The sequence below is a fragment of the Crotalus tigris genome, unplaced genomic scaffold (assembly GCF_016545835.1).
Source record: "Crotalus tigris isolate CLP2741 ecotype Arizona unplaced genomic scaffold, ASM1654583v1 scf7180000017834.3080900, whole genome shotgun sequence".
In the NCBI taxonomy this organism is placed as follows: domain Eukaryota; kingdom Metazoa; phylum Chordata; class Lepidosauria; order Squamata; family Viperidae; genus Crotalus; species Crotalus tigris.
This window is the reverse complement of record NW_024096662.1, coordinates 2509152-2535992: the sequence shown is the minus strand read 5'-3', so window position 1 is coordinate 2535992 and position 26841 is coordinate 2509152. Positions and strand designations below refer to the sequence as shown.

General features: G+C 39.4%; 2 protein-coding genes across 5 annotated transcripts; one reads left to right on the top strand and one right to left on the bottom strand.

Moving 5' to 3' along the window:
* The first annotated feature begins 990 nt into the window (after nucleotides 1-990).
* FAM210B (family with sequence similarity 210 member B) lies at nucleotides 991-15097 on the top strand. Its single transcript, XM_039343276.1, has 3 exons — nucleotides 991-1548; nucleotides 10818-10990; nucleotides 12715-15097. Exons 1-3 carry the CDS (start codon nucleotides 1087-1089, stop codon nucleotides 12929-12931), a joined length of 852 nt encoding a protein of 283 aa, XP_039199210.1. The 5' UTR covers nucleotides 991-1086; the 3' UTR covers nucleotides 12932-15097.
* AURKA (aurora kinase A) lies at nucleotides 14634-26749 on the bottom strand. 4 transcript variants are annotated; one of them, XM_039343272.1, is made up of 9 exons: nucleotides 26596-26749; nucleotides 24483-24535; nucleotides 23581-23836; nucleotides 21155-21260; nucleotides 20471-20662; nucleotides 19540-19678; nucleotides 17581-17729; nucleotides 16331-16505; nucleotides 14634-15977 (listed from the first exon to the last, which is right to left on the bottom strand). In XM_039343272.1, the coding sequence occupies exons 2-9, from the start codon at nucleotides 24531-24533 to the stop codon at nucleotides 15792-15794; spliced, it is 1254 nt and encodes a 417-aa protein (XP_039199206.1). In that variant the 5' UTR covers nucleotides 24534-24535; nucleotides 26596-26749; the 3' UTR covers nucleotides 14634-15791. The 4 variants fall into 4 exon arrangements, with proteins under 4 accessions (XP_039199206.1, XP_039199205.1, XP_039199207.1 ...); XM_039343271.1 differs by having other exon boundaries at nucleotides 26546-26704; XM_039343273.1 differs by lacking the exon at nucleotides 26596-26749 and adding an exon at nucleotides 24977-25000.
* Between the last annotated feature and the right edge of the window lie 92 nt (nucleotides 26750-26841).

Here is a 26841-nt window from a genome sequence, read left to right as displayed (position 1 = left end):
TTGAATGGTCACTAAATGAACTGTTGTAAGTCGAGGACTTGACCATTTTCAGCCTTTGAGTAGAATGGCAAAATAGAAAAGGCTGAAACTGAAAGAGTCATCTCCCAAACTAAAGTTGATTAGCTAAACAAGTTTATTATTAACGCAATTAATAATCTCTCCTTGTGTCACATTAAAAATCTGAAGGCAGGGAACTTGGAAAGATTAAGGTGTCATATTAGAGTCCAGGAGAGGCCTACACTCCACCACAGATTGCCCTACCCTAGAGCAGTGTTTCTCAACCTTGACAATTTTAAGCCATGTGGACTTCAACTCCCAGAATTCCACAGCCAGCAATGCTGGCTGTGGAATTCTGGGAGTTGAAGTCCACATGCCTTAAAATTGTCAAGGTTGAGAAACACTGCCCTAGAGAGTTAGGACTGCCCATAGGAATACAATTCAATCTACAATTAATTATTTATGTTTTTAATATTTAGGGCTAGGAGGGGGAAAGCTTTGTGATCATATTATCTGCACCTGGCCAGGAAACTTTCTTTGGCTGCTGGCCTTCAAATTTAGTTACCATTTTAATTTCCCGCATTGGCCCCAAACAATCCACGAACAGCCCTTTGGGGGGGTACACGTTTGTTCACTTATTATGGTTAGCCAGGATTTGCTTAATAGCCACCTGCCATTCGAGTTCGTAATAAATAACGAGGCTCGGCTGGGAGAGCAAAACGCAAAAGCCTCAACCATTAGCTGCGTTCACCAAGGCAAAATCGAGCAAAATGTCTATGGAGATTTTCAGTCATCCGAGTCACGGTTGTCCCAAAGGTGCTTTTTCAGGAGGCAACTGGATGTTCTTGTTTTTTTCTTTGAAAAAAAAAAAAAAGAAGAGCGTGAACGAAGCAAGAAAACTCGCCCCGGTCGGCGTCTCCTTGGTGGATTGTTTTGAACGCTTAGTCAGGCCGGGAAGCGCTGTCCCTTTAAGGAGGAGGAGGGCCGTGGGTGGCTCTTTCCCTTCTCTCTCGGGGCCGAGGTGCCGCCTTCCTGGCTTCAGACGCGCCGGGCTGGGGGGGCTGCGCCGGGTCAGCACCTCTGGTTGCCATGAGGTGGCTAGGCCAACCGTGCGCTCTGCCTCCGTTTTTGCCCAGGGGAGCTTTCCAGGCGATCGGCGGGCGCTTTGCTGCTGGCACTGGCGGCAGCTTCCCATCCCGGGCTGCGCCGGGGCTCCTGCCGGGCCAGGTACAACTCAGCTGGGCAATCGAGACTCAGCTACCCGGCCGAGGGCACCAGCGAAGCGGTCTCCGGCTTCTGGGCCGCCTCTTGCGGGAATCGGGGCTGGTGCTGCGCCCCACTCGCTTTGGGCTCCCCGCGGTGGCTGGTGGTGATCCCTTCCGCAACGGAACTGATCCGCGGTGCCGCCGGTGCAATGAGTTGGAAACGCCGGCGACGAAGCCCCGCCAACTGCGCCCTCAGATAGCCTGGCATGCAACGAAGAGCGACTCTCCTGCAGGCGGAGAGGAGAGCCGCGGCGGCGGACCCCGCAGCAACCTCGCACCTCCCAAAGTGGGTGAATGGCGGGCCGTGCGTGTGCGTGGGAATGCGCGCTTGCGGCTTGGATTGGTCTAAAGGGGTCCCAGTAGTGCGTTAGGGCTGGACTTCAGGGTGACCCACAATGCTGCCTTAGCCCGGTACGAGTGAAGCGGCCACTTTTTAGACTAGAGAGTGTTGCCTACGTGGCCTTATGTAGTTCGGGGATCATCCTTGGGGATTTGGGCTGGCTTAACGCGGAAGTGTCAACAATTGGTTGGCGCATTTTGTGACTTAAGATCACGGTAAAAGGAACTACAGATAGCCTTTGACTTACAACAGTTCATTTAGTGACCGTTCAAAGTTACAACCACACTGAAAAAAGTGACTTATGACTGTTTTTTCACACCACTGTTGCAGCATCCTCGTGGTCATGTGATCAAAATTCAGATGTTGACAACTAGTTCATATTTTATGACAGTGTCTTGCGGTCATGTGATCACCATTTGCAACCTGACAAGCAAAGTCAATGGAGGGAAAAGATCTGCTTAACAACCAAATTACTAATTTAACAGCAGCAGTGATTCGCTTAGCAATTATGTCAAGAAAGGTCATAAAATGGGGCAAAATTCATTTAAGAATTGTCTTGCTTAGCAACAGAAGTTTTGGGCTCAATTGTGGTCGTAAGTCAAGGACTATTTGTATTAGCAAAACAAGAGCACACATAACTTATGTACCTTCGATGGAAAATTGCCCAGAAGGTAAAAAAAAGACGATTTTTCTGAGCACATTCAGAAAGCATTGGAGAGCAGGTTTCTAAACAACTTTTTTTATGTTAGTAGATTTTGATACACGTAAAAGGTGCTTTAGCACTTAACTCCCTTCTCTTTAATAATGTTTAGTAGGTTTGAAGTTGATAAGTCTGCTGTATCTCCCTAGTCTGCTCAGCAATCCTTTGGGAGAGGTTTGTCTTGTTGTATGCATGCTAAAGATAAAAGGGTGAGGGGGGGAGCAGTTGGCAGAGGACATGTCACTTATCTGTTTTGAACCCAGTTTACATCAGTTTTCTATTATCTGATTCCTGCCAGAAAGAACTACAATTTCATCATTTTATTTATTTAGGTTTATAGGCCACAATTATCAGTGTTGGGCAAGGTTATCAAAACTGGGCTTCTGCTCTGTTGCACTATAAGACTTTTGTGTTTGTTTGCTTCTTTTTTGCAGTCATTTTACAATATGTTCCAGAAAGAACAACAAATGCCTTCTGTCTTACTTTACATACAACATGTTTAAGCAAGCGGATAAAATCCATAATTTGCACAACATGATAAACTAGCTTGGTGGTAACTTTGATTTGCATTTTTGGAGACATCCTGTACGTACAAATCAATCCACTGAATTTATGATTCATTGGATTGTATAAACACAGATGGTGGAATAATTAAAAATCCAGGTTAAGAAATATTGTGAGATGCAACCTCTGATTTTTTTTAAAGCACCAGCTTTTCTGTTGAAATGATATCCAAGATGGCTTACAATAGATATAATAAAGCAATCTGGCATCACAAAAATAAGAAAGCAACATCAAAACCTGGAGGAGAATGTTTTTATTCAGGGAGGCTTTTGGCTTTTTCAGCTAATGCTGAAATCTAAGTGGATTTGATGGCATAAAAATTCAATAAATCAGTAACAGAAGGCTGGATTAACTATTTTAGTGTATCTGAATGCCAGCCTTTCTGAGCACTATTTGTAATGAAAAAGTCAGATTCAATTTTATTAATTAAAATCCCTTTGTGCACAAGAAGGAGCAATAGGAGGGCTGGTATTTACCTCCTGGAGGGGATCCAGGGATTAGTTTAATAAAGTTGGTGAGAGAGCTATTTTACATGAGGGAGTTTTTCACCTGTTTAACTTCTCTGTTAAGAAACGTTGGCTGTTGTGTGAAGTGATAGAAAGGAACTCGCTTCACTGAGCCATTTCCTTTTTGCAGGATCGTGAGGCCATGATTACCCTCAGCTACATTTTCTTACACTTTCAACTGTAGAAACCACCTCTTGAACCTGAGACCTTGTGTATCCTAACAGAGAAACAGTACAGTACACTTGGTAGCTCAGGCCTAGGATCAAATAGACTCAGTTCAAAGTGACTCTTCCCTCAAGCTCACTGAGTCTAGTCACTGGCTAAGTTGGGGGAGGGATTGCTGTACAAGCTACCTTAAGTTCTGGCTCTGTAACAGTGGTGGCAAACCTTTTGGCTTGACGTATCAAAAATTCAAAAAGTGCCTAACTTGATTCTGCTAGCATGACACACACACAGACAACCTGAACAAAAGAGAAACAATTCTCTACATACACATCTAGGCCACGCTGAACAACAGCACTTGGCAACAGCTCTGAGGCTGGGCCTGAAGTAGAGGCCCAGGACTCAACTTCAGCTCTAGTACCACCGCTGCTCCTCAGAAAGGCTCCTCACATTTTTCCCCAAGATATGTGGGTCTTGGGCAGTGGTGTGTTTGCCCTGCAGTCCAGCACTCCTCCAGGTTCTGCCGCACACTGCTTACCTTCAGTTAATGTCTCTGTTGACAGGACTTGCGGTCTACTTGAGCAATAGCAATAGCACTTAGACTTATATACTGCTTCATACTTGAGCAATAGCAATAGCACTTAGACTTATATACTGCTTCATAGTGCTTTACAGCCCTCTCTAAGTGGTTTGCGGAGTCAGCCTAATTGCCCACAACAATCTGGGTCCTCATTTTACTGGCCTCGGAAGGATGGAAGCCGAGTCAACCTTGAGCTGGTGGGGATTGAATTCCTAGCAGTGAGCTGAATTAGCTGCAATACTGCATTCTAATCACTGAGCCACCATGGCTCCTTGAGGCTGCTCTGGGTTGCGCAAAGTCTTCAGAGAATGCTCTCCTATGGCCTCTGCAGCCTCCAAAAACCAGGTGAAAGCATGCCCCATTCTTGTGCAGTTTCCAAAAGATCCAGAGGCCACAGGAGAGCACATCCATTCTCACACGACCTCCACAGCCTCTGAAAATTGGGCATGAGTGAGACCCACTTTCGAGAATAATTGTTGGGCATTGATAAGCACTGATTTGTCATCCAAAATGTCATATAGGTTTTAGAGCCATCACTGCTCTAGAAAGCCTAGATATTCTCTGCCACTGAATTACAGCTTTTCCCCCAAAGCAGACTTAGCTTTGTGGCTAGCAACATTACAGGCTCTTTGCCTTGCTCTGACCTTTACTCTTCTGGGCTTGTGTTAGGGAAGTGACTGGTTTAGAAACAAGGACCTTCGAATACTTAAAGGGTGGCCTTGTCTGGAGAACCCTCAGAATCTAATCTGGAAGCAAACAGTAAAAAAAAAAAATGCTTCTGCAAAGTTGTTACAATATAGAATATCTACTTTTAAAAAACATTCACCTAGCTAGCAAGCATGTCTCTGGCTGGACAATTGTCTTTCCATTGCCTGATATAATGCAGAAAGTTGGAATCATCTAAGACCTTGAGAAGATTCAAGGAGACTAACTCTACCATTGTTATGTCCCCGTTTTCGCTGCTGTCCCTGTTTTGAGGGGAACTTCTGAAGAAAATGTATATTTGATACTTCAAGTGTTTGCTCATGTGTGTGTGTGTGTGGGTGGGTGTTTTCTGCTCAATTGATATGCCTAATTTCTTATATCAGGGCCTTAACAACTAGACCAAAATGATTTTCTTCTCAGTTTTGCTTTCTGTGATTGTTGTAAATTTTAAACATCTGAAGAAGGGTTTCTTAGGTATTTGGGCAGCAAAATTTCTGGTCTTCTCTCTGAAAAGCACAACATGTACATTATCTGTCAGAAATACATGCTCCTATATATCTCTATAAGGAACCATTAGGTTCCTTGGCCTACCTAATTAATAAAAAGGAAGCTGGCCTGTTGAAAAGCACTAGTCTGAACCCTCATTTATTTGCAGAAATGCCTACAAAGGTTTCAGTGGGCCCCTAGAACAGGGGTGTCAAACTGCCGGCCTGCAGGCCGGTTGCATCATGTGGAGGCCGCACCCACCCCAGCTCCAGCAATGCGAACAAAGTCGCGATACGTCGCATGATGTGCCAAGTTTGACACCTGTGCCTTAGAAGATAGGTTGCTTTTGGGTAAACGATATCCTATGCCTGCCTCTACCAACTATGGTGGTCTCAACTACAAAATTTCACTGGGTGACTTTGGGACAATCTCCTTCTCCATCCAACCTACCTCATAAGGTAGTGGGGGAGAAATGGAGAAAGCAACACTGCATACTGAATACTGCCTTGAGCTGAATGATGACCATTATAAACCTAGTAAATAACAAATAAATTTAGAACAATGCTAGCACCCTCCCTTTCCCCAAAGGCTTTCCACCAAAAGCCTATTAGGAAAGGGTGCCACCAGATAGGCTGAACTTTCTGACACATCTTACTTCAATTTACTTGGCTCAATAATCAATAATAAAACTACAAGTAGGTAACAAATCAAATGGAGGACTTAGGACCTTAAATGTTCAGAGACATCTTTTTGTGTACAAAGTTCTGACTTGTTCAGACCTATTTTTTATAATAGTGAAATGAATAGAAGGAAAGAGAAGATGGTGATGATCAGAAAGCCCTGAAGCTAGGTTTAGGACATGGAGAAAATCTACCTATTTAGCTGCTAAATGTTTATAAGAATTTAATGGAAAATAATCATTCAATGCATGTGAAAGTTTGGCAATAAAGAAATATGACAGGAAGAAAATGGATACTGTTGAATTGCAATTGCAAAGGCTACTGTGGGTACCATATACTGCCTGATGAACAAATCATTATTGGAGGACATCAAACCTAAATTTTCATTAGAAGCTTAAAATCACAACTTTCATATTATAGTTATGTCATGAAAAAAAAATCAGATACATTTGATCAGGCTGAAGAAAGGTTAAAGGAGAAAAAGAGGCAATGTTATGGATTCCTCTTTAGCAACCATTAGCCACCTAACTGAAGATTAAACATAGTTTAGGCCAATTATCTACAGGGTTACTATGAGTCAATATCAAATTGACAGTAATAAATTAAATTAGTTAATAACATCTTGATTTCAGTACAGGATTGAGGTTTATTGTAGGGATAATGATTGGAGAAAAATCATCTGCTGAGACATTGATAGTTAAGCTTTCCTTGCTCCTTCCGTCTCATGCTATTTTCAATTCTACTGAATGTAGAGCAGGCATGTCAAACTGCTGGCCTGCGAGCTGGATGCATCACGCCAAAACCGTGCCCACCCCATTGCTGGCAATGGGGAAAAAGTTCCGATACGTTGCGCAATGTCATGTGATGTCGCGAGTTTGACATGCCTGATGTAGAGCATTATAGGGTAACCTTTTTGAAAAAACTCTTGCTTTGTCAAGATCAAACCCAATGCTCTCCATTGCCTTAAATCTAGACAGCAAATCAGTAAGCCTCTGGAGGCTTAACTTCTTTAGTAGAGTCATAAAAGTGCAGTTTAGTTCTCCTCAGTTGTGCTGTTTTACAAATTAGATTACATAGGAGAGAATTTGGGAGACCAGAAATGCCTCTTAGCATGTAGTCAATTGACAGATGATTTAGATTTAGATAACCTTTATTGTCATTTTTCCTTGTGGGCACAATAGCACACATTAAAAATGAAATTTAGTTGCTTCCTCTCAAAGTGTACACATACATAACACACATTTAAAACATACTATATACAACATATGAATAGAACTACACCCTTACATGTAAGTAACATATAAATATTTAGAGTAACATATTTATAACTAATGTATACATATTTAGAGGACAATATTGTTCCACACCAAAATCTACAGCTTTTTTTTATAAATTTACAAGCCTTCCGTGGCAAGCCATTCTATGGGTATGCAGCCATAACTTCTAAACATTTTAGATATGATCCTGAACCCACAAACTTGGTTCTCTCTACTATGTGTGGATTAATATCTGGTTCTGGATGGCTTCCACCCTAAAGACTTTCAGAAGCTACTAAATACCTATTTTCCCAGGGTGATGTTTGAACCCCTGCTGAATGGGTTTTCCTTGATTATATGTTGTTGGGGGCGGTATTTATTTTTAATTTTAAGGTGCCCAGAGTCATTGGGTGTCTGGCAGCCTATGAACTGAATAAAGGAATAAAAAGTGATGTTCAGAGGCCTATGACACTGTGCCTGAACATGGGATAATAGCAAAATAACAACTATTTTGGTGTCATGGTTAAGGTGCTGGTCTAGAAACCATGAGACTGTGAGTTCTAGTCCTGCCTTAGGCATAAAAGCCAACTGGGTGACTGGGCCAGTCACTGTCTCTCAGTCCAATCCACCTCACAGGGTTGTTGCTGTGGGAAAATAAGAGAAGGAAGAAGTATTAGGCATGTTCACCGCCTTGGGTTACTAATAAAGTAATAATGGTGAGATAAAAATCTAATAAATAAAATAAAATGCACTAAAGTTACACTTACAATCTATTACGAAGTGGCAAATGAATCAGTGATCCTGTGCTGATCTTAATTAGAAACATACTAATGTAATTGTTTATGTTATTATTTCCTGCAGCACAACAGTGGATTTTCTTGTCAGGGAAATCTCAAGGAAAGTCTACACTCAATTACTTTCTGTACACCAAGGCTTTGTGACGGCCTTAGATTATCAGTATTTGCAGCCCCTTACATAGCACAGAAGGAGACCTGTCTTTACGCATCATTAAAAGAGAGTTATGCCTATCACTTCTTCTGCTTAGCAGACTTATTTTATGGTTTGTAAGTTGTGCCAATCAGGCAGGTCTAACAGCCTTTTCCAATTCGCTGCCCTCCATATGTGTGAGATTTTCATTCTCATGTTTCCAGCCAGCATGATGCCTGACTGCTATGGCTGGAAAATTTGTGAAGCTTTAGTTGTGATGAAAGATAAGAAAGGCTGAAGTATATATTACTGTGCAACCATTTTTTAAAAACAAATGATTATTATTTTAAAAGGTCCATGCCTTGAACATCAAATTTTATAGCATATGAATATCAGAGGATTTAAAAAATAATTAAAGATACAGTATTAAAATAAGTAATGCAAAACAATAGTTTTCAAACCTGCTGTGTAACACATTTAAAATATTTCTTAAAAACATCTTTCTTTACAATCCATAGTTAAAGTCTATGGAGGAACTATTGGATGGGGGACAGTAAACACCAGGTTCTGCTAGATTTCCTCTTTGCTCTTAATGCATCTCTGTTTTCTTAAAACACACACACACACATACACACACACACATAATTTTCTATTGAGATAATTTAATTGATTTTGCAATGTAGGCATGGCCTTTGGGAAATTTATTAAAATTTGTAGGCTCCCAGGGTACTTGACTCGTTGTTAATGTAAAAACAGCAGCTTGGGTGATTTGCAAATTTTCATTAAAAAACTAGGATAAATATTATCTTTGCTGTCTCTGACCCCAGTGAGCTGTTGTGAAATCCATGTATTTCTGCAGCCGGCCTAGTAAAAAGTGTTGTCAGCAAGCAATTGCCAATCATTTCCTTTCTGCAATCTGCCATGTTTTGTTGCGAGCATAGATACTGCAGTACACAGCAGGAGCAGGAAAGCCAAAGCTTTGTTCCCTGATAAGTTATTTTACATCACCATCCTCTAAGCGGTGACAAGCAGATAGGTGCATTACTGTGCACATTGCCTGCAGCAGTATAGAAGTTCCTTTCTTCTCCCAGGATTTGTAGAATCTTGGGGGGGGGGAAACATTGTTTTGATCTAGACCTAGACTCAGGTTCATAGCTGTCTACTTGCAATCAGCTTTTGAATAATCAGGAAAGATTGGAACCATGCATTCTAATATTCCACTTTTTTTGTGCATTACATATACAGAGGAAATACATTTAAAAAGGTACATACAGTATACATATGTAGAGGTAGTCCTCAACTTACAATAGTTCATTTATGGACCGTTCAAAGTTACAACAGCACTGAAAAAAGTGACTTATGACTGTTTTTCATACATAAAACCGTTGCAGTATCCCCATGGTCATGCAATCAAAATTCAGATGTTTGGCAACTGACTCACACTTATGAATGTTACAGTGTCCAGGGTCATGTGATCAACTTTCGCAATGTTCTGACAAGCAAAGTCAATGGGGAAACCAGATTCACTTAACTACTGGGTTTCTAATTTAACAACTGTAATTGCCAGTGATTCACTTAACAACTGTGGCAAGAAAAGTCGTTAAATGGGGCAAAACTCACTTAACAAATGTCTCATTTAGCAAAATAAAATTTGGGCTTAATGGTGGTTGTAAGTCAAGGACTACCTGTATAGGCCAACCTTTGTAAGATAAAGTTCTTACAGATGAGTTTCAAAACTATAAAAACGGAATAAAACAAATTAACGTCCAGTCAACACAACGAGTTAAACTGGTGATCAATGAGTTTGAGACATGAGGAACACTAACAACTCTTTAAAGATCTCAGATGGAGTAGGCAAAGGATTGCTTTGTATGATCTTAAATCTCTATTTGTATCTTTTCATAGCAATCTTTCTGAAGGTCATTGCCTGTCCCAATTGGTAGAATTTTCCCATCATTTTGAAGAGTTAGCTGTGAAATAGATTTTACACAAAAATGAAAGAAAAACTCAAAGAGAAAACAGCATCCTTAACAAAGAGAAAACATAATAAAGTATATCCCTACCTTGCAACCATGGCTACTCATGCTTTCAGCCACTAATTCCAAATACATGTAGATCTCATTTAGTGACCATAATGGGGAATGTCAACTTGGTCAATAACCAAAATACTTGCTAAGTGTGCTTATGATCTTATTTCAGTTTTATTTTACTTTATAGACCTGCAAATGTTATAAGACCAAGGACTGGTGGTCAGGTTGCTTTTTATAATCATTGTAGCTGGAAACAGTTGCTAAACAAGACAGTCACTATAAATGAGGACCACTTGTAATGCTGGTTGATATTTGGTGATAGGTGCTGATAAATAATGACCATTTATGTCAGCTCAGTTTTAACAGCTGGTATACGACAAACAGGAATGCTGTAGAGTCTAGACAGAGTGAAGGTGCAACTGTTACCTACCAGGGGTTCGTAATATGTTTGAATAAACTGCTCCATAAATTAAGGACCCAAATGAAGGAATAAGTATGTTCTAAAGTTCTAAACTAAAAGTGTTACTCTAAAACAGAAGTGTTACTCTAGAAATAAAATGACTTATTTGTATAGTAATAACAATCAATCTTCTCTCTCTTACTTACCTCCATTATTCAGACTCCAGGTACATCCTCAGAAAATCTCACAGATCCCAGCCAGGAAAATGGGAAGAAACCAAATAAATCACATCAGTTGAAGAAAATTTTTAAGGAATATGGAGCTGTTGGAGTAACATTTCATATTGGGATTTCTTTGATATCTCTGGGAATGTTTTATCTGGTTGTGTCAAGGTAAGCATTATTATTGTTGCTGTTATTGGTGTACTGGAAATTTGATCGCTATACTGTAAATCAGGTTGGCATGTTCTCCCTTTCTAATCTTCCCGCATTTACAAAAAGAAAATGAGAGGTCTTTTTTTTTTCCATTTAAAAACTGTTAAGCTGAATTTATCTTCAGGATATTAGGGTGCCACACAAACTAATTTTTTTCCATACCATCTCTTAAAGTTAGGCCATGCCAAAACATCTAGTGAACTTCCATGGTTGTGGATGGACTTGAACCTGTGTTTCCCAATTCCCTTAAATATTGAACTTAGGCCTGCTGGAATTTGGGCAGCTGCAAATTACTGCAGGTATTGAGACTCCTCAGTTTTCTCTTCCATCCCTGACTACTACCGGATTGGACAGCCTTTGTATTGCCTATAGCACAAGCCAGAACAACCCAATTTGGAGGACTTTTAACTCAAGCCAGTTTTGTCCACCCAGAATCAATCAATTTCTGCCTTGGGCAAAAACTATTGGGGTTAGGTAGCTAATAAATTCAAATGAGTAATGATAATAAGGACTGCAAACATAATACTTACCTCAGCAGCCCTTGCCTTGTTCTAGTAATTGATTCACAGGAGGCTCTAGAGTAAACATGTCAAACTCACGACGTCACGTGACATCACGCAATGTATCAGGAGAATTTTGCCATTGCCGGCAATGGGGTGGGCGCAGCTTCTGGATGACGCGTCCGGCCCGCAGGCTGGCAATTTGACACCCCTGTTCTAGAGCAGTTTTCAATCTCAGAAATTTTAAGGTGTGAACTACAACTCCCAGAATGCCCCAGTTGCTGAGATTGAGAACACACTTCTAGCTAGATTGAGCTAAGCTCTTTGAAGCTTGGTACAACCCTACTCCACAGCACCAGTTTTCATTCAAGTTATTTAACAAACCAGGGCACCACATTCCACAGTTCAATTAGAGGCAGAACAGGCTTATTTCCCCAAGTTTATAGGTGCATGAAAATAAAGGAGAGGCTCACTGACTCATCTGTAGTCTTCTGAACCATGGAACAGGCTTCTCTAGGCTTGAGGAATACACTGGATACTTGCATAGTGTTTCATCACTGGAGGATTTTGAAACTGGACAATCACTTGTCTGAAATGATATAGGATCTCCTACTTGAGCAGGGGTCTGGACTAAAAGACCTCCAAATCCCTTCCAATTCTCATTCTGAACAGGAACACAGCCAAGATTTTCTTTGCAGGTAGTCCTCAACTTACAACCATAATTGGGACTGAATTTTTTGTTGCTAAACAAAGTAGTTGTACAATGAGTCATGCCTGATTTTATGATCTTTTTTTGCCATGGTTATTAGGCAAATTACTGCAGTTGTTAAGTAAATCAAAGAGTCATTAAGTGAATCTGGCTTCCTCCATTGACTTTGTTCAAAGCCAGCCAGGAAGGTCATAAATGGTGATTACATGATCCTGGAATGCTGCAACCTTTATAAATACATGTCTGGATGCCAAGTACCCAAATTTTGATTACAGGACTGTGGGTTGCAGTCATACGTGCAAGTATCCCTTGTAAGTCCCTTTTTTCAAGTTTCATTGTAAACTTTGAACAATCACTAAACAAATGATTGTAATGAGGAGTACCTGTATAATTATTTTTTTAAAAAAACCAAAATCATTCACTTTCATACTACTAATGTGTCGTCTGTTTCTCCCACCTCTTCTCCCTTTTAGCGGAGTGGACATGACCACTATTCTCTTCAAGCTGGGATTTGATGAAGCCCTTGTGCGATCCAAGCTAGCTGCTGGAACAAGCACTTTTGTATTGGCCTACGCTATTCATAAACTGTTTGCTCCTGTCCGGATCAGCATCACTGTAGTCTCAGTGCCCTTTCTTGTTCGCTATTTTCGGAAGATAGGAATTTTCAAGCCTCCGGCTCCAAACCCCTGAAATTATTCTCTGGAATTAAAAAGGATGCTTTTGCTAGCTAATGCACTCTGGCTTTCCTGTTTGGAAACCCTCCTCCCCCCCCCCCCCAAATCTCTTTCTTCGAAAGGATGGGGATGTGCTTTGTCAGAAAACAGTAACTACTTTAAAACGACTACTGTCTATGTGGCTGATACATTGCTTACTGAAGCCCTGAAGAATTATTGATTGGATACGCTAATAAACATGTCAGATCACACCACTAGATCCTTTAACCCAGCACTGTCTGTATGGAGCAGGAAGGCTTTTTAAACAATGGGCCTTACGATTGTCCTTACGGTAGAGGATGTTGAAGAACAGGCATAAATTACAAGAAGGCAGGTTCAAGTTGAAGACTAGAAACCCTTCCGGAGAGCAATTTGACAATGAAGCCAATTTCAGATTTCTTTTTTCTGGATGCTTTCAGGCAGATTCTGACCTGAACTGAATACAGCTGTAAACTCTATAGACCAGAGGTCCCCAACCTTTCCAGCTTGGCGGCCCGGAAGGAAAGGGAGCAGCAGGGAAATGTGCACACGGGCACATGCACGATTGCAGCACTAGCATGCGCAAACAGGCCGTGCACACATGGCATATGTGCTAACGCCCACATGCATGCGCAAATGGGCCGCTAGCACCCGTGTGATGCTGGCAGCAGTGCTAGCGTCCCCAAATATGCACAAATGGGACTGCTAGTGCCCGCGTGGCTACTGTGAGTAGGGTGGGGCTCGTCAGCTATTCCTGGGGCCTGGTGGCCAATAGCCACAGACCAGTACCTGGCTGTAGACCATAGGTTGGGGACTCCTGCTGTAGACTAAATGGTCTTTTAAGTTCTGATCCTAAGCCTTCCACATTCTCTGCAAATTTATCTTTTAAATAAGCTGATTGAGTTTAGGATGCAAATTATGTGTTATACCACTAAATTTTGTTTCATGTGCAGTGATTTTGTAAATAAAGGTTAAAGGAATTTTAAACAAGTAGAAATGCAAATATGTACATGAATAAGTACAATACTTGGTTCTAAGGAATTATATTTCTTGTATTACAAGCTAACATTGTAACAACTACTTTTTGGTTGACGTGAGCTACTGGTAGTCCTTGACTTACGAACATAATTGAGCCCACGATTTTGGTTGTAAGTCATAGTTCTAAAGCATGTCATCACATGACTGGACCTGATTTTTCAACTTTTTTTACAGTAGTCATTAAGCAAATCTGCAGTTGTTAAATAACCTCATTGTTTGTTTTGGTTTTTTTTCTGGAAACTGGAAATTCTAGTTTAAAAAAAAAAAAACATTGGAAATCAGTTACATAGCTGCAAGATGCTGCAAACAGTAATAAATACAGGCCAGTTTCTCAAATATGAGGTTATGTCGCTGCAAGGGGGGAGCATATCAGAACTTTGAATCTGAGTCTTAAGTCCCTTTTTCATGGTTTGTAGTGACTTCAAACACTCAGTAAGTGGCCAGCCGTAAATCAGAGTACCTGTATCAGACACTTCCTGCCTATAATAGTGTACAGGCATGGGGGGATTTCCAAACACTGAAATGGTTGAGTAATTTAATGACAGTGAGTAATAGTATTAGCATACATAATAGGGCAATTTGAGAATATGGCAGTTAGAAACTAGAATTCACCATTTTTCTTGAGTTTGGTGTGCTTTGATGTGGAATGTTTTTTTGTTTAGTTTTTTTAATGATATTGTGCCTATTTATAGTGTTTATATATTTCCTATTGCAAAATGGCTATTCTTGATTTGTAACTATTATAGTCAGAAGAAGCTTCCAGAGGCTACAAAAACTACACATTCCCACATCTCCCCGCTTAATAACCCACAGTTGTGGGGTTACATCAACAGGCTGCGCTGCGATTGCCATCACAAAACAATGCTGTCACACAAAATTACACTTTCTCACTACATTAGTTAGATTTTCATCATAACCCCAGGATAACTCTGAGAATTGCCTGGAATCACTACATGCCAAAAGAAATGATTGAAAAATACAAGGACTTGTATTTTCAGGATCAAACATTATTCACTTTATCTGAACTTTACAGGCAGCTTGAAGTGAAATGTGTTACATGTTTGGATAAATGTAAATTCTAAAATTTAAGTACCACCAGATGCAAATAAAAGCGCTGCAGAACCATCATGTTTTTGTAATAAAGTTTTACTGGTGCTTAAACAAATACAACATTATTTAAAAATTGGTGATCAAAAATAGTCTATGCAGTTTTTCTTTTAAGAACCTTAAAATGTACAATTGCTCACTATCAAGGTTATCCTAGGAAGCAGAATCTCTCTGACCACTGAATAAGCAGGTATCCAAGAACAAGCTGTCTTAACGCACTGGATTATTGTTTATAAAGTCTTTAGTCTTCAAAGTATTTCCTAACTGAACACAGGACAATAACTGCACAATTAGCTCTTATTTACAGAAACAGACGTCATCCATGTCACATCGCTGCACAGGTTAACCTTAGGGTGTTATTGCACTGTTCCAACAATTTCATGTGGCTATCAAGGAGCAAGGAGGATCAACAATATAGGAACTATTTATCTGAGAAAGTCCTGAACAAGATGTGTCCCAGAAGCTTTGAATCACATGCACAGAGTTCAAGTATGTTCCAGATATTCACAAATTGATTTGAATGGAACTACAAGCATTGCAACATGCCTGTTCAAACTGCAGCTCAGACTTCATAGTGTTCATAGAACAGTTCATTGTGCAGGAAACTGATTTCTTTTTGAGACAAATTCTATGCTTCTTATATCAGATGTATTACAATTGCTGCCATCCCTGTTACTTTGGAAATGCAGTCAGCAATGCTTATTATGCTATGACTAAGTTTTATTAGCAACATTAGTTTCCTCAGTGTTAGGCTTGGGAGACTTAGTTGAGTTTGATGTAACCCATGGATGTTTAAGTACATCTTCCAGTGGTAATCTGTGCTTTGGGTCATGCTTCAAGAGCTTTGAAATCAGATCCCGTGCTCCCTCTGTTACAAAAGGAGGAAATCTGTACTCCACCTTTAAACCAAAGAAAATTAATTACACACAAAGCACTACATTCAATCCTTTCCACTGTAGAGTCCAGGTGGAAAACTAACATTTAGTCTGGCAGTAGCATATCAATGTAAGGCACCATCCAAATAATTGTTACTGAGAACTAGTGCAGGAATTGAACCTGAATTTGCCAGCTGACAAAAAGGTACTAATATGCTTGGTAAGTACAAAATTCTAATCCCTGAATAACATCAGAGAATTGTTCAAGTAGTTTTAGACTTCTCAAAATCTGAAAGGTTACTCATATAGAGTGAGTCATGGATTGCAAGAAAACTAAAATAACATAGGGTACATCAAGCCAGATAAATTCAACTTACCCTTGAAATGGCTCTATATGTTTCCTGATACGTTTCTGCTTCAAAAGGAGGCTTTCCTACTAAAAATTCATAACATAAGACACCAAGACTCCACAGGTCCACCGTTTCATCATGAGTCCTCCCTTCAATCATTTCAGGTGGCAGGTAATCAAGGGTGCCACATATTGTTGACCTCCTAGGATAGAAATTATAGAGCTGTCAGCAAACCATGTTATTTATCTAAAAACACGACAGATGCTACTAATACTCATAGTAAGCTACTCTACTTATTAGTACCATGTTTTAAGACATTTTGTTTATAAATGTTACCTAACCCTAAATCTTTCTGCCATCTCTTATCCCAAAGCACTTGACATTTTTGGATGTCACAAGAAACATTCCTATCTTAAAACTAAAATCCAAAGTTGTTTTGTAGAACAATAAGTCCTCCATTGCTCACACTTCTCTACATATCATTACCCTTAGTTCCTTTTTACTGGCTCTCATTTCCCATCTATCTTCTTGGATTCTAGGATATTATCAGTATTTTTTCATTTATTGCGTTCATAACTAACTTGCTATTGATTTATCATTCATAACTAGCTAGGATAGTTGGTATGATATTTTGGTTTGAATTCTGAGTTAAAGTGGTCCGCTTTCTTATGTATTTAAGTATTAAATAGTTTTCTTTAGATTGTTATATTTTACCTAATATAATTTCAAAAATGTACATTCTAAGATTCTCACACAGTAACAACTCTGAAATTCTAAAGCCACTGAATAGAGTTTCAATTGGGAAAGGAACAGAGTGGCATAGGAATGAAGGTTTTTTTAAAAAAAACTCTTTTATTATTTTTATAAATAACCCAAGGCAGTGAATGTTCATATTTATTCCTCCTATTTTTCCCACAACTACCTTGTGAGTTTGGGCTGAGAGTAAAAGTGACCCAAAGTCACCCTGCTGGATTTTCATGCTTAAGGTGGCACTCAAAGTTAACTTCGTAGTTTCTAGCATGATGCCACTACATCAAATTGACTCTTGCCAATTTACTTTGATATTCACCTGTAAAACATGGCTGCTAGCATTACAGTATGAACCCTACTACTTTAAGCATCTTTTCAAATTAAGAGTTATATCCTCAACTGAAACAATCAGAAATAATTAGTTAGCTATTTTTGCAAACTTTACTATTTCTATAAAAGTACATTGTATATTCAAATAATTCTAAGCCAATTCTACACTCAAACTTGAGTATTAAAGAGTCTCCTACCTAGAAGATGGGGCATGCACAGACCATCCAAAGTCAGCAATCTTGAGCTCTCCATTTGATCCCAGCAATAGATTCTCAGGTTTGATGTCCCTATGAATTACTCTTTTTGAATGACAATATAATAATGCATCTGCGAGTTCAGTCATATACTGTAGAAGAAACCAACATTTGTAAATAAGTCTTAACAATTTCAAATAATGCAATTTAAGCAGATATGGCCAATGAGCATTTATTCATCTTGTATTACTATAGGTACAATGATAAAAAAAATCTGTCAAAAAGAACAGGAAAACTACTACATTATTGGGCTAAATAATGTTTCTACTATGAAATGTAAAGTTTTCCTTATCCATTATGGTTAAATACTGAAGCATCACCATAATTTCATAATTTCAGGAAGACTCAGCCTGTGTTAGTTTAATTAGAAAAGTTTGCCTTAATGCAAAACAAACCTGCTCCAAAAATTACTGTGGTTTCTCATACTTACTAACCATTGGCCTTCATCATGTAAACTGTTTGTAACTTTGTCCCAAAGATTAAAAAGAAATTAATGTACTTATTTTGCACTTTTCTGGCAAGCAGGTGTTAGTACATTAAACAAAATTTGATTAGACCATAGAAGGTACATTGAAGACCTCAATGATAAGATGCATGTACTTCTGGAATGCACTTCTGGTGTCTTCTGAAAGTGTAATATTTGATCTCCCTTAAACTATTGAAAATGGGTCAATGGTCCTCAAGTTGGCATTATTCCATTCCCCCACTCATTGCTACTTTCACATGATGGATGGGAACCACCCATTAACTCAAGTTCTTTTTAGACCGGTTGCCTCATTCTTTTTTCTTTTGCTAATTTTTAAGAGACTTTCAAAAAGCTGCAAGTCTCCAAGCTGTATTTCCATTTTCAATGTTCCAAAGCCTAAAGAACATTTTAAAAACAAAATGTTTAGAAATCCTGTCAAAGGTCTTTTATTAAGAAAAAAATCCCTAACCATGCCATAAAGCAGAGATCCCCAATCATTTGGGCACCAGGGACCGGTTCCATGGAGAGAGGTTTTTCCACAGATCTGAGGATGCCTGGTTCTGTCTGCTGCCTGGGGCTTTGCTTGTTTATGTGGACCAGTTGCTGGCATGCCGTGGCCCGGTACTGGTCCACGGACCGGGGGTTGGGGACCTCTGCCATAAAGGACAAGAAAAACAGTACTCCCTTTGCACATATACAAATCAGATGACCAAAGGAAAAATTTGCAACAAAATCATAGTACTCCCATTGTTACATGAAAATAATGAGGTTTACATTGGAAATGCAGAGAGGGCGAATTAAATCAGCTCAGGAATGAGCCTGTAAAGTTGCCCACATATCATTTTAAATTAGAAAAAAAATACAAAATACAGTATGGCACAAAAATCTTGAATTAACAGCCATTGGCAGTCAATGTCTAAGCTAAAACACTTGGGTTACATGGATTCACCATAATTTAGATACAATGAATAGCCATTATACTTTGACCCTCCATTCTCTTCTATGAAAGCTGAACACCTTTAAATACGTTGTTTTCTCTGTTAATTTCAGAAGTTTTAAACAAAACAGGCACACGTTCCCTGAGGATGGGCTCCAGCACAAGTCTGAAAACTTGGAAGAATAATTCTCTGGTCCCAGTGACCAACTCAGTTTGGATCCTGCAACATTATCCTGAGACATGTATATTTGCCTTCATTTGCAAAATAGCTTCAGTGAAGATCTCCCACTTGGCCTCCTGTTTCAGCGGGAGAAGCTATGAACTTTTCTACCTACATGAAAATTTCAAAATGACTTATTTCTTTTTAACCTATCTCTAAACCAAAGCTATTCAGTATATTTAGATTCAAATCGCTAGAGTAGAGCACCATTTCCAAAGGGAGGAAAAATAGTCTTAGTATTTCATACAAAAAGCATGCATTGCCATTTGCAAAACGTACAGTAGCCGTTCGTTGCTCATCAAACTTTTTAAGCTTCTGAAGTTCTTTGTACACTTCTCCACGAGGTGCATGTTCCAGCATCAAGTATACTCTTGTTGCATCATGGAAGTAACCATAGAGCCTGAGAACATTGGGATGCCTACAAAACAGGCATATGGATTTTTAAAGACAGTTGCTATTAATAAGCTAAACATGTCTATAATTCCCTCATTATATACAAGCAATAAACAACATTGAGAGGCTGAAGCCAAGCAAACTGTTCAATATGTTACCAGTAAAAATTGGATCAAGTTTTTTCAGTTATTTGAAAAGGTTTTGACAAGAACAGAAACATCTGGAAAACTATTCTCATCACTTTCTCATTGGCCAAAAATGGTCACTTTTCAGCGTAATTGAGAGCAGGGGTCCACCACCTGGTACTGGGCCCACAACCCATTCAGAACTGGGCTGTGCAAGTAGCAGGTAAACATGTGCATGCAGCTCCATTTGTGCAAGCAGCAGGCACTTGCATGTGTGCACAAGTGCCCACTTGCATAAATGGAGCTGTGCGCACGCCTGCTACTTACACAGAACCATGTCCCCCCCGCCAGACTGAAAAGCCAGACAGGTTGGGGACCACTGATTTAGAGCCTTGGAGATACTTTAAGAAAGAGAGCAATTGGCCTCCTGAAGGCCTTTACTTTTCATTTCTACCCTCAAAACCTAATAAATGGATCAAAGACCTCTCTCCAAAGCCATCTCTGTGTGGGTAAGAGAAAACGGAGAATTAGAATCCCTTCCCAGAGGTCTCCACCTCTCACTTTTACCTTTAATTCTGAACAATAATTGTACTACTGAATGTTTATCTTTTACTATCCTATTTTGGCAATGTAAGCCTGGTTTACTGTATATGGCCTCCAGGCTACCCATCTATATTTTTATTCAACCTTACCAAAGATGAGATTGTATTTCTACTTCTCGCCGCAGCTGATGTTCTACACCTGCTTTTTCCAGCTGTGATTTAAACAAGACCTTCAGGGCCAAAATGAATTTACTCTGTTTTTCTCGAGCCAGGTACACATTTCCAAATTTTCCTTTTCCCAAAGGACGGCCAATTTCAAAGTCATCAAGGAACCATTGTTTTCTATTTTTAAAAAAAAGCATTAGAATATGAAATAAGAACATTTTGTTCTCTCCTTAAACTTAGCAATTTGTATAGGAAATCCTTATAAATAATAAACTTTTTGTGGGGATAGGTTAGAGGCACAGTGGGATAGGCAAAAGCACTTTGCTTCCTGAGGAATGTAGAAGAGAATGCTTTCCTTGAAGACAATTCTCAGTAAGACTGTATTTACATAAATGTTTATAGGTGTGCAAATGTTCTGACTTGAAAAATAACGAAAAGAAACCTACAACATAAAATCCCAAGGATAATAACCCCACTCACAAGAAAAAAATATACATATGCATTAACAAGAGTAGAGCTCATCTAACCAGCTGACTCAAATGCCTGGGGAAACAGCCAAGTCTTCAATCCTTTCCATAAGGCTAACAGCTTAGATTCATCTGATTCTCCCAATAAGAAGCGTACAAACCTTTGTATATAACCACCCACAGAAACAAAGTAAAAACTTACCTTTTAGTTTCACTTTTTGATTCCTCTTTGTTCTCACTTTTTGAACTTGAAGCTCCTTTGGCCTCAGTTGTTGCAGCTGATACATCTTCAGTTCCAGGCTTTTTTCCTGTGCATAGGGAAGGTAAATTTTCTAAAAGCAAGCTCTGAAGTAAAAAAATTGAGCAGTTTGTTTTAAATTGTTCCTCTTTGTGGCAGGTTTTGAGGAGCGTGTACTTTATAGATGATGCAAAAATTAAAGATGTATGATCTCTATGTTTAGCCACAGTAATCCATTCTAGAAACAACTTGTGATGGAGAAGATACTGAAAATTGCTGGGTGTTGCTATCTCATTCAAGTTCTCTTGTGCACCAACCCAGCACTAGACTCTGGTATGCCTTGTTAGGCATAGAAACTTGGTCATAAGTGTGCATTTTGGACAGAATTTTTTTTACTACCTTTTACTATTGTTTTTTCACCACTATATTTGCAAATGGTAACTGAAGTAGTTGTTAAATGAGGATTGGCTATACATACACAAACACACCTTTATATAAAGATGAATACCTTTAAATTAACACTCTTGCCTGGCAATTTTATCTGTATTCTACTTATCTTTAGAAATTATGTAGTACCATAATCAAAATAACTCAGGATGGACACATCATTACTTAGAATTAAGGATTTCTTGCTAGCCAGCCAGCCATATTTAAGATATTGTATCTGCTCTAGATATATGAAGTACTCTATATTTAGAACATAGCATCCCGTGCATTAAATCAAGTATGGGCAATCTTTGTGTGTGTCCAAGGGCTACCATTGGATGAAGAAGGGCAGGATTGTATTACATACGAATGTACCTGAGCTTTCTTACTTTTTTGGATAAGTTTTTCTCCTTTCAGTATTTATATGTTATGAATGACATTTTATGTAACATTATCTATCTCTAAATGAGAAAATGCCAATTTCAAACATGCTCATTGCCAAAATTTTGTGATACTCTGGAAGAAGTTTTCAGCACCAACTGGAGGAATATTGATTCCCCTAAATAATCCCAAAAATAATCTCTAACATCCCATTCGTCTCACATGCAAAGATCTTACATTGATTCGATTTGCATGATTCATGCAGTTTTAAGAATCTTTTAACTAATGATTTTGCAAATAAATATCCACATTTAGAAATGAATATTGCAATGAGTAGATACATTACTGAGAAAGCACTATTTACTATGTTCATATTTCTTACTCACAAATGTTTAATAAAGAGAAAGCAGCTAAGACTACTTAATCTCATGGTTAAACATTTATTTAAATGTTGTTTGTTAAGTAAATCATGTGGTCATCAAGCAAATTCAGCTTTCCCCATTGACTTTGCTTGTTGGAAGCCAGCTGGGAAGATTGCAAGTATTGATCAAATGACCCTTGGATGCTGCAACCATTGCAAATACATGCTGCTTACAAGTGCCCAAATTTTGATTACATGACTGCAGGGACACTGCAACAGTTTTAAGTATGAGGACCAGGTATTTTTCAGCACTGTTGTAACTTTGAAAGGTCCCTAAACACTTTCTAGTCCTGTACCTTAGACCAATCGTAAGTTGAGAACTACCTGTACCAAGACTTACTAACCAGTTACATTGTTGTGGAAGATTTTAGGTTGAAAGTATATGGCAATTCACTATATTTTCCAATACTATTTTAAAGCTTCTTTTTTTGCTCTTTATTATATATAGATAGTCCTTGATTTAGGACAATTTCTATTACAAAGTGATATAGTCGCAAAGCATAATCTCATTGCTTAGTAAAACAATTACTTGAAGACCCAGTTGCTGTCATTAAATGAATGCCACAGGCTTTAGGTGAGGCAACGTCCTGCTGGCTTCCTTGAAACAGTCACTAGGAAAGCCAGCAGGAAGTTACAAGTCCCAGGATGACTGGCAGGCAAGTGGCTGCTGTCAGGTGGTAAAGAGAATGGGGAAGTGAACAAGGATGCAAGGAGTGCTGGAGGCACCGTGTAGTTCAGGAACGATGTGAATGGACAATATGGCACAAGTGCAGAGTTGCTGAGGAACAGCATGGGTAAAGACTTATTCCGATGAGTTGTGCCTTCCATGCTGGTTTCCCCACTGGCTTTCTAAGGAAGCCAGCAGGAAAGGTTGCAAAAGAGATCCCATGATTGTAGAGTGGTTGGGAACCATTTGCAAGTTGAAATATGTCACCAAATGCATAATGATCACGTGACCATGAGGGCATTACAATGTCAATAATTTCAATGACCAATTGCAAGTCCCTTCATTCAGCTACTAACAGTTACTGAACTAGTGGTCTTAACTCAAGGACTGCCTGTATCATAATCATCAATAGATTTTTCTATGATGATTACAAATAGCTGAAACAGTAGTACTTACTATTATAAAGTTAGAAATAACTGAAACAGCAGTACTTACCAGATGCAGAAGGCTGCTGAGGAATTATACCAGGTTTATTTGAAACTAAATTCCTGGATGTTGGTTGAACTGCAGATGTTGGTCGCTGTTGACTTAGGTGGTTGGAATATTTTGGATGGCTAACAGCAGGTTTCTGTGCCTGGGATTGAATAGGCACTCTCTGGGGCACATTTGAAGCAGTCAAAATATGCTGTGACTGAATTCTAGTCCTTGCTGCCCGATTCTGGGACATAGGAATCCTCTTTGGACCATCTACCTGATTTTTTAAAAAAAATAAAAACACAACTTTGAATACTGTTTCAGGCACCTAAGGAAAAATAGAAGTTGCAAAATTTCTTAAGATTCAGTTTCTTTCAGCATAAGACCACTATAGGGCACCTATAGTATTTGGAAGTTCATGGTTTAAATCAGTGGCCTCCAACCTTTTGGGCACCAGAGACTGGTTCCATGGAGAATTTTTCTGCAGACTGGAGGGGGGCATGATTTTGTGTGCTACCTGTATCCCAGTGCTGGTCCACGCCTAGGGGTTGGAAGACCCCAGGTTTAAATAGCAAAAGTTTATTACAAGTAGTCTTACAGCTACAACTATGACCAGAATTTTGGTCATAAATCATTCGGGTCAGACCATGTGACCTGACCAGATTTTACAACCATTTTTATGAAGATCATAAGTCCAGCTTCTGTGGTAATTAAGCAAATGACATGATCAGTAAGTGAATAATATAGCTGTAAGTGCGAATCCAACTTAACCAATGGCTATCACGCAACCATAGGATACTGCAATGGATTATAAATACAAGCCCACTGACAATCCTCCAAACCTGACTGTGTGGGGCAGTGCAATGGTGAGATCTAAAAAGGCAAGAATTACACCACCCAATACACACAAGGGGTCACTTTACCTTGCTGTTATGTAGATGTCCATTTTGGTTTTCTTTATTCGTTTTGTCCATTACTATATTGAGGAACAAAAAATCCAGACATTCATCATGTATAGCATAAAAACTTTGTCACCCACTTTCCATTATGCTATTTGAGACTTCACTTCAATATCTTCAACCTATTCATATTAGTAATCCTTGGAAAAATTAAGTCCTCATACTGCATGAACTCTGACCTCAAGGAAGTAACATTAATTTATCTATATAATGCACAGTACAATATACATCACACAGGCAAAGAAATGGTGAAAAAAGTAAGGTTCTACATTTAGGCAAGAAAAACCAAATGTATAGGTATAATATAGGGGGTACCTTGCTCAATAGTAGTAACTGTGAGAGGGATCTCAGAGTCCTAGTGGACAATCACTTAAATATGAGCCAGCAGTGTGCTGCAGCTGCCAAAAAAGCCAACACAGTGCTGGGCTGAATTAACAGAGGGATAGAATCAAGCTCACATGAAATATTAATACCACTTTACTATGCCTTGGTACGGCCACACTTGGAATACTGCATCCAGTTTTCGTCACCACAATGTAAAAAAGATGCTGAGACTCTAGAAAGAGTACAGAGAAGAGCAACAAAGATGATTAGGGGACTTGAGACTAAAACATATAAGGAACGGCTGCTGGATTTGGGTATGTCTAGTCTAATGAGGAGAAGGACGAGGGGGGACATTATAGCAGTGTTCCAATATCTCAGGGTTGCCACAAAGAAGAGGGAGTCAAGCTATTCTCCAAAGCGCCTGAAGGCAGGACAAGAAGCAACGGATAGAAACTAATCAAGGAGAGAAGCAACATAGAACTAAGGAGAAAGTTCCTGACAGTTAGAACAATTAACCAACGGAACAACCTGCCTCCAGAAGCAGTGAATGCTCCAACACTGGAAGTTTTTAAGAAGAGACTGGACAGCCATTTGTCTGAAATGGTGTAGGGTTTCCTGCCTGAGCAGGGGGTTGGACTCGATGACCTCCAAGGTCCCATCCAACTTTATTATTATTATTATTATTAAATGCAGTTTTAGTTACGAAAGCATTTCAATAACATAAACTGAATTGCTAAAAAGGCTTTATAACTGTGCTCTCTCTGAAGTTACAAAGGCAGATGTTTATCCATGGTAATGTATATACCAGACTCAAGGTTAATTTTTAGGTTTTCACCTGGAACAAGAATAGATGAAACATAAAATTTCCAAAGATATGAAAAACACAAGCCCAAGCTCATGTTGATTTGTCTGGTTTCTTAATTTTCATTCAATATACTTTTCAGAATCCACGTTTGTTCTCACAGATATTTTAAACCATGGAATCACAATATGGTGCCAATTAACTAATTATCTCTCAGTTGGAACTCAGCATTTTTAAAAGGAATTTTGCTGCAAAATAAAACCCCATTTTGCCCCAAGCATGCCTCTAGACTAAAGTCTACAAAGACTTCAGAGGCATTCTTAGAAAATTAACATGGTGGATAACTGCAGTCCAGGTTCTGGTGGAAGTATGCCCATTTGCTCAGAAACAAAGGTGTCTAGGTAACTATTGTAGTACATAATGCAATAAGGAATATTACTAGTTTTCTTTCTGGTAAATGAGTCTGCCAAGAAAGTTTAAATAATGGTCAGAACCCCGGCCTTTAGGGTTAAAAACAGGCTAGACAGCAGGTAAGACCAAAGGGCAGGCAAAAAAAAAAAAAAGGAAAAAAAGAAAACCAAGTCTTGGGTAGCATTTTAAAGGAATTGAAAAGAGACTTATTCCAACGGAAGCAACTTTTTAACAAAATCACTGGCAAGTCATTTATAGGGCTATTTTAGAACATCATCTAGTCCTCGCCATACCTTTCACCTTTGTTTAATGGTTTAATAATGAAACGGCTACATTCCCACGATGTTCCAAAATACTAATCCCTATACCGGTTAGAATACAACTCCCATCCTCCCCGGCCATCACACCTATTCTATGATAACGCTCATGGAAACCACCAAACGGGTGGGCGCCAGTGCTTAGGAAAAAACTTCTCTCCACTAGCACTTACTCCCGACAGCCCCGCCATCCACCAGCCGTCCTTCTTGAAGGCCACCTCACCTCCAAACTCCGTCTGGCAGGCTCCACCGCCGTTTGAATTCAAACGCCCGCCCGCCTCCTTCAACGCCCTTTAAACTGCCTGCGCATTCTGATTGGCGAGTCTTTCCCCTTCACTCCAACACTCTCGACCGGTCATTGGCTAACTCCATCGACCACACCCGCACTTCCTAACCGTTTCAGCTGAGTGGGGGCTCAGGTTCCTATTCCAAGCAGGCTCGCCACCGCTTTAGCTACTTAGAAAGGCGG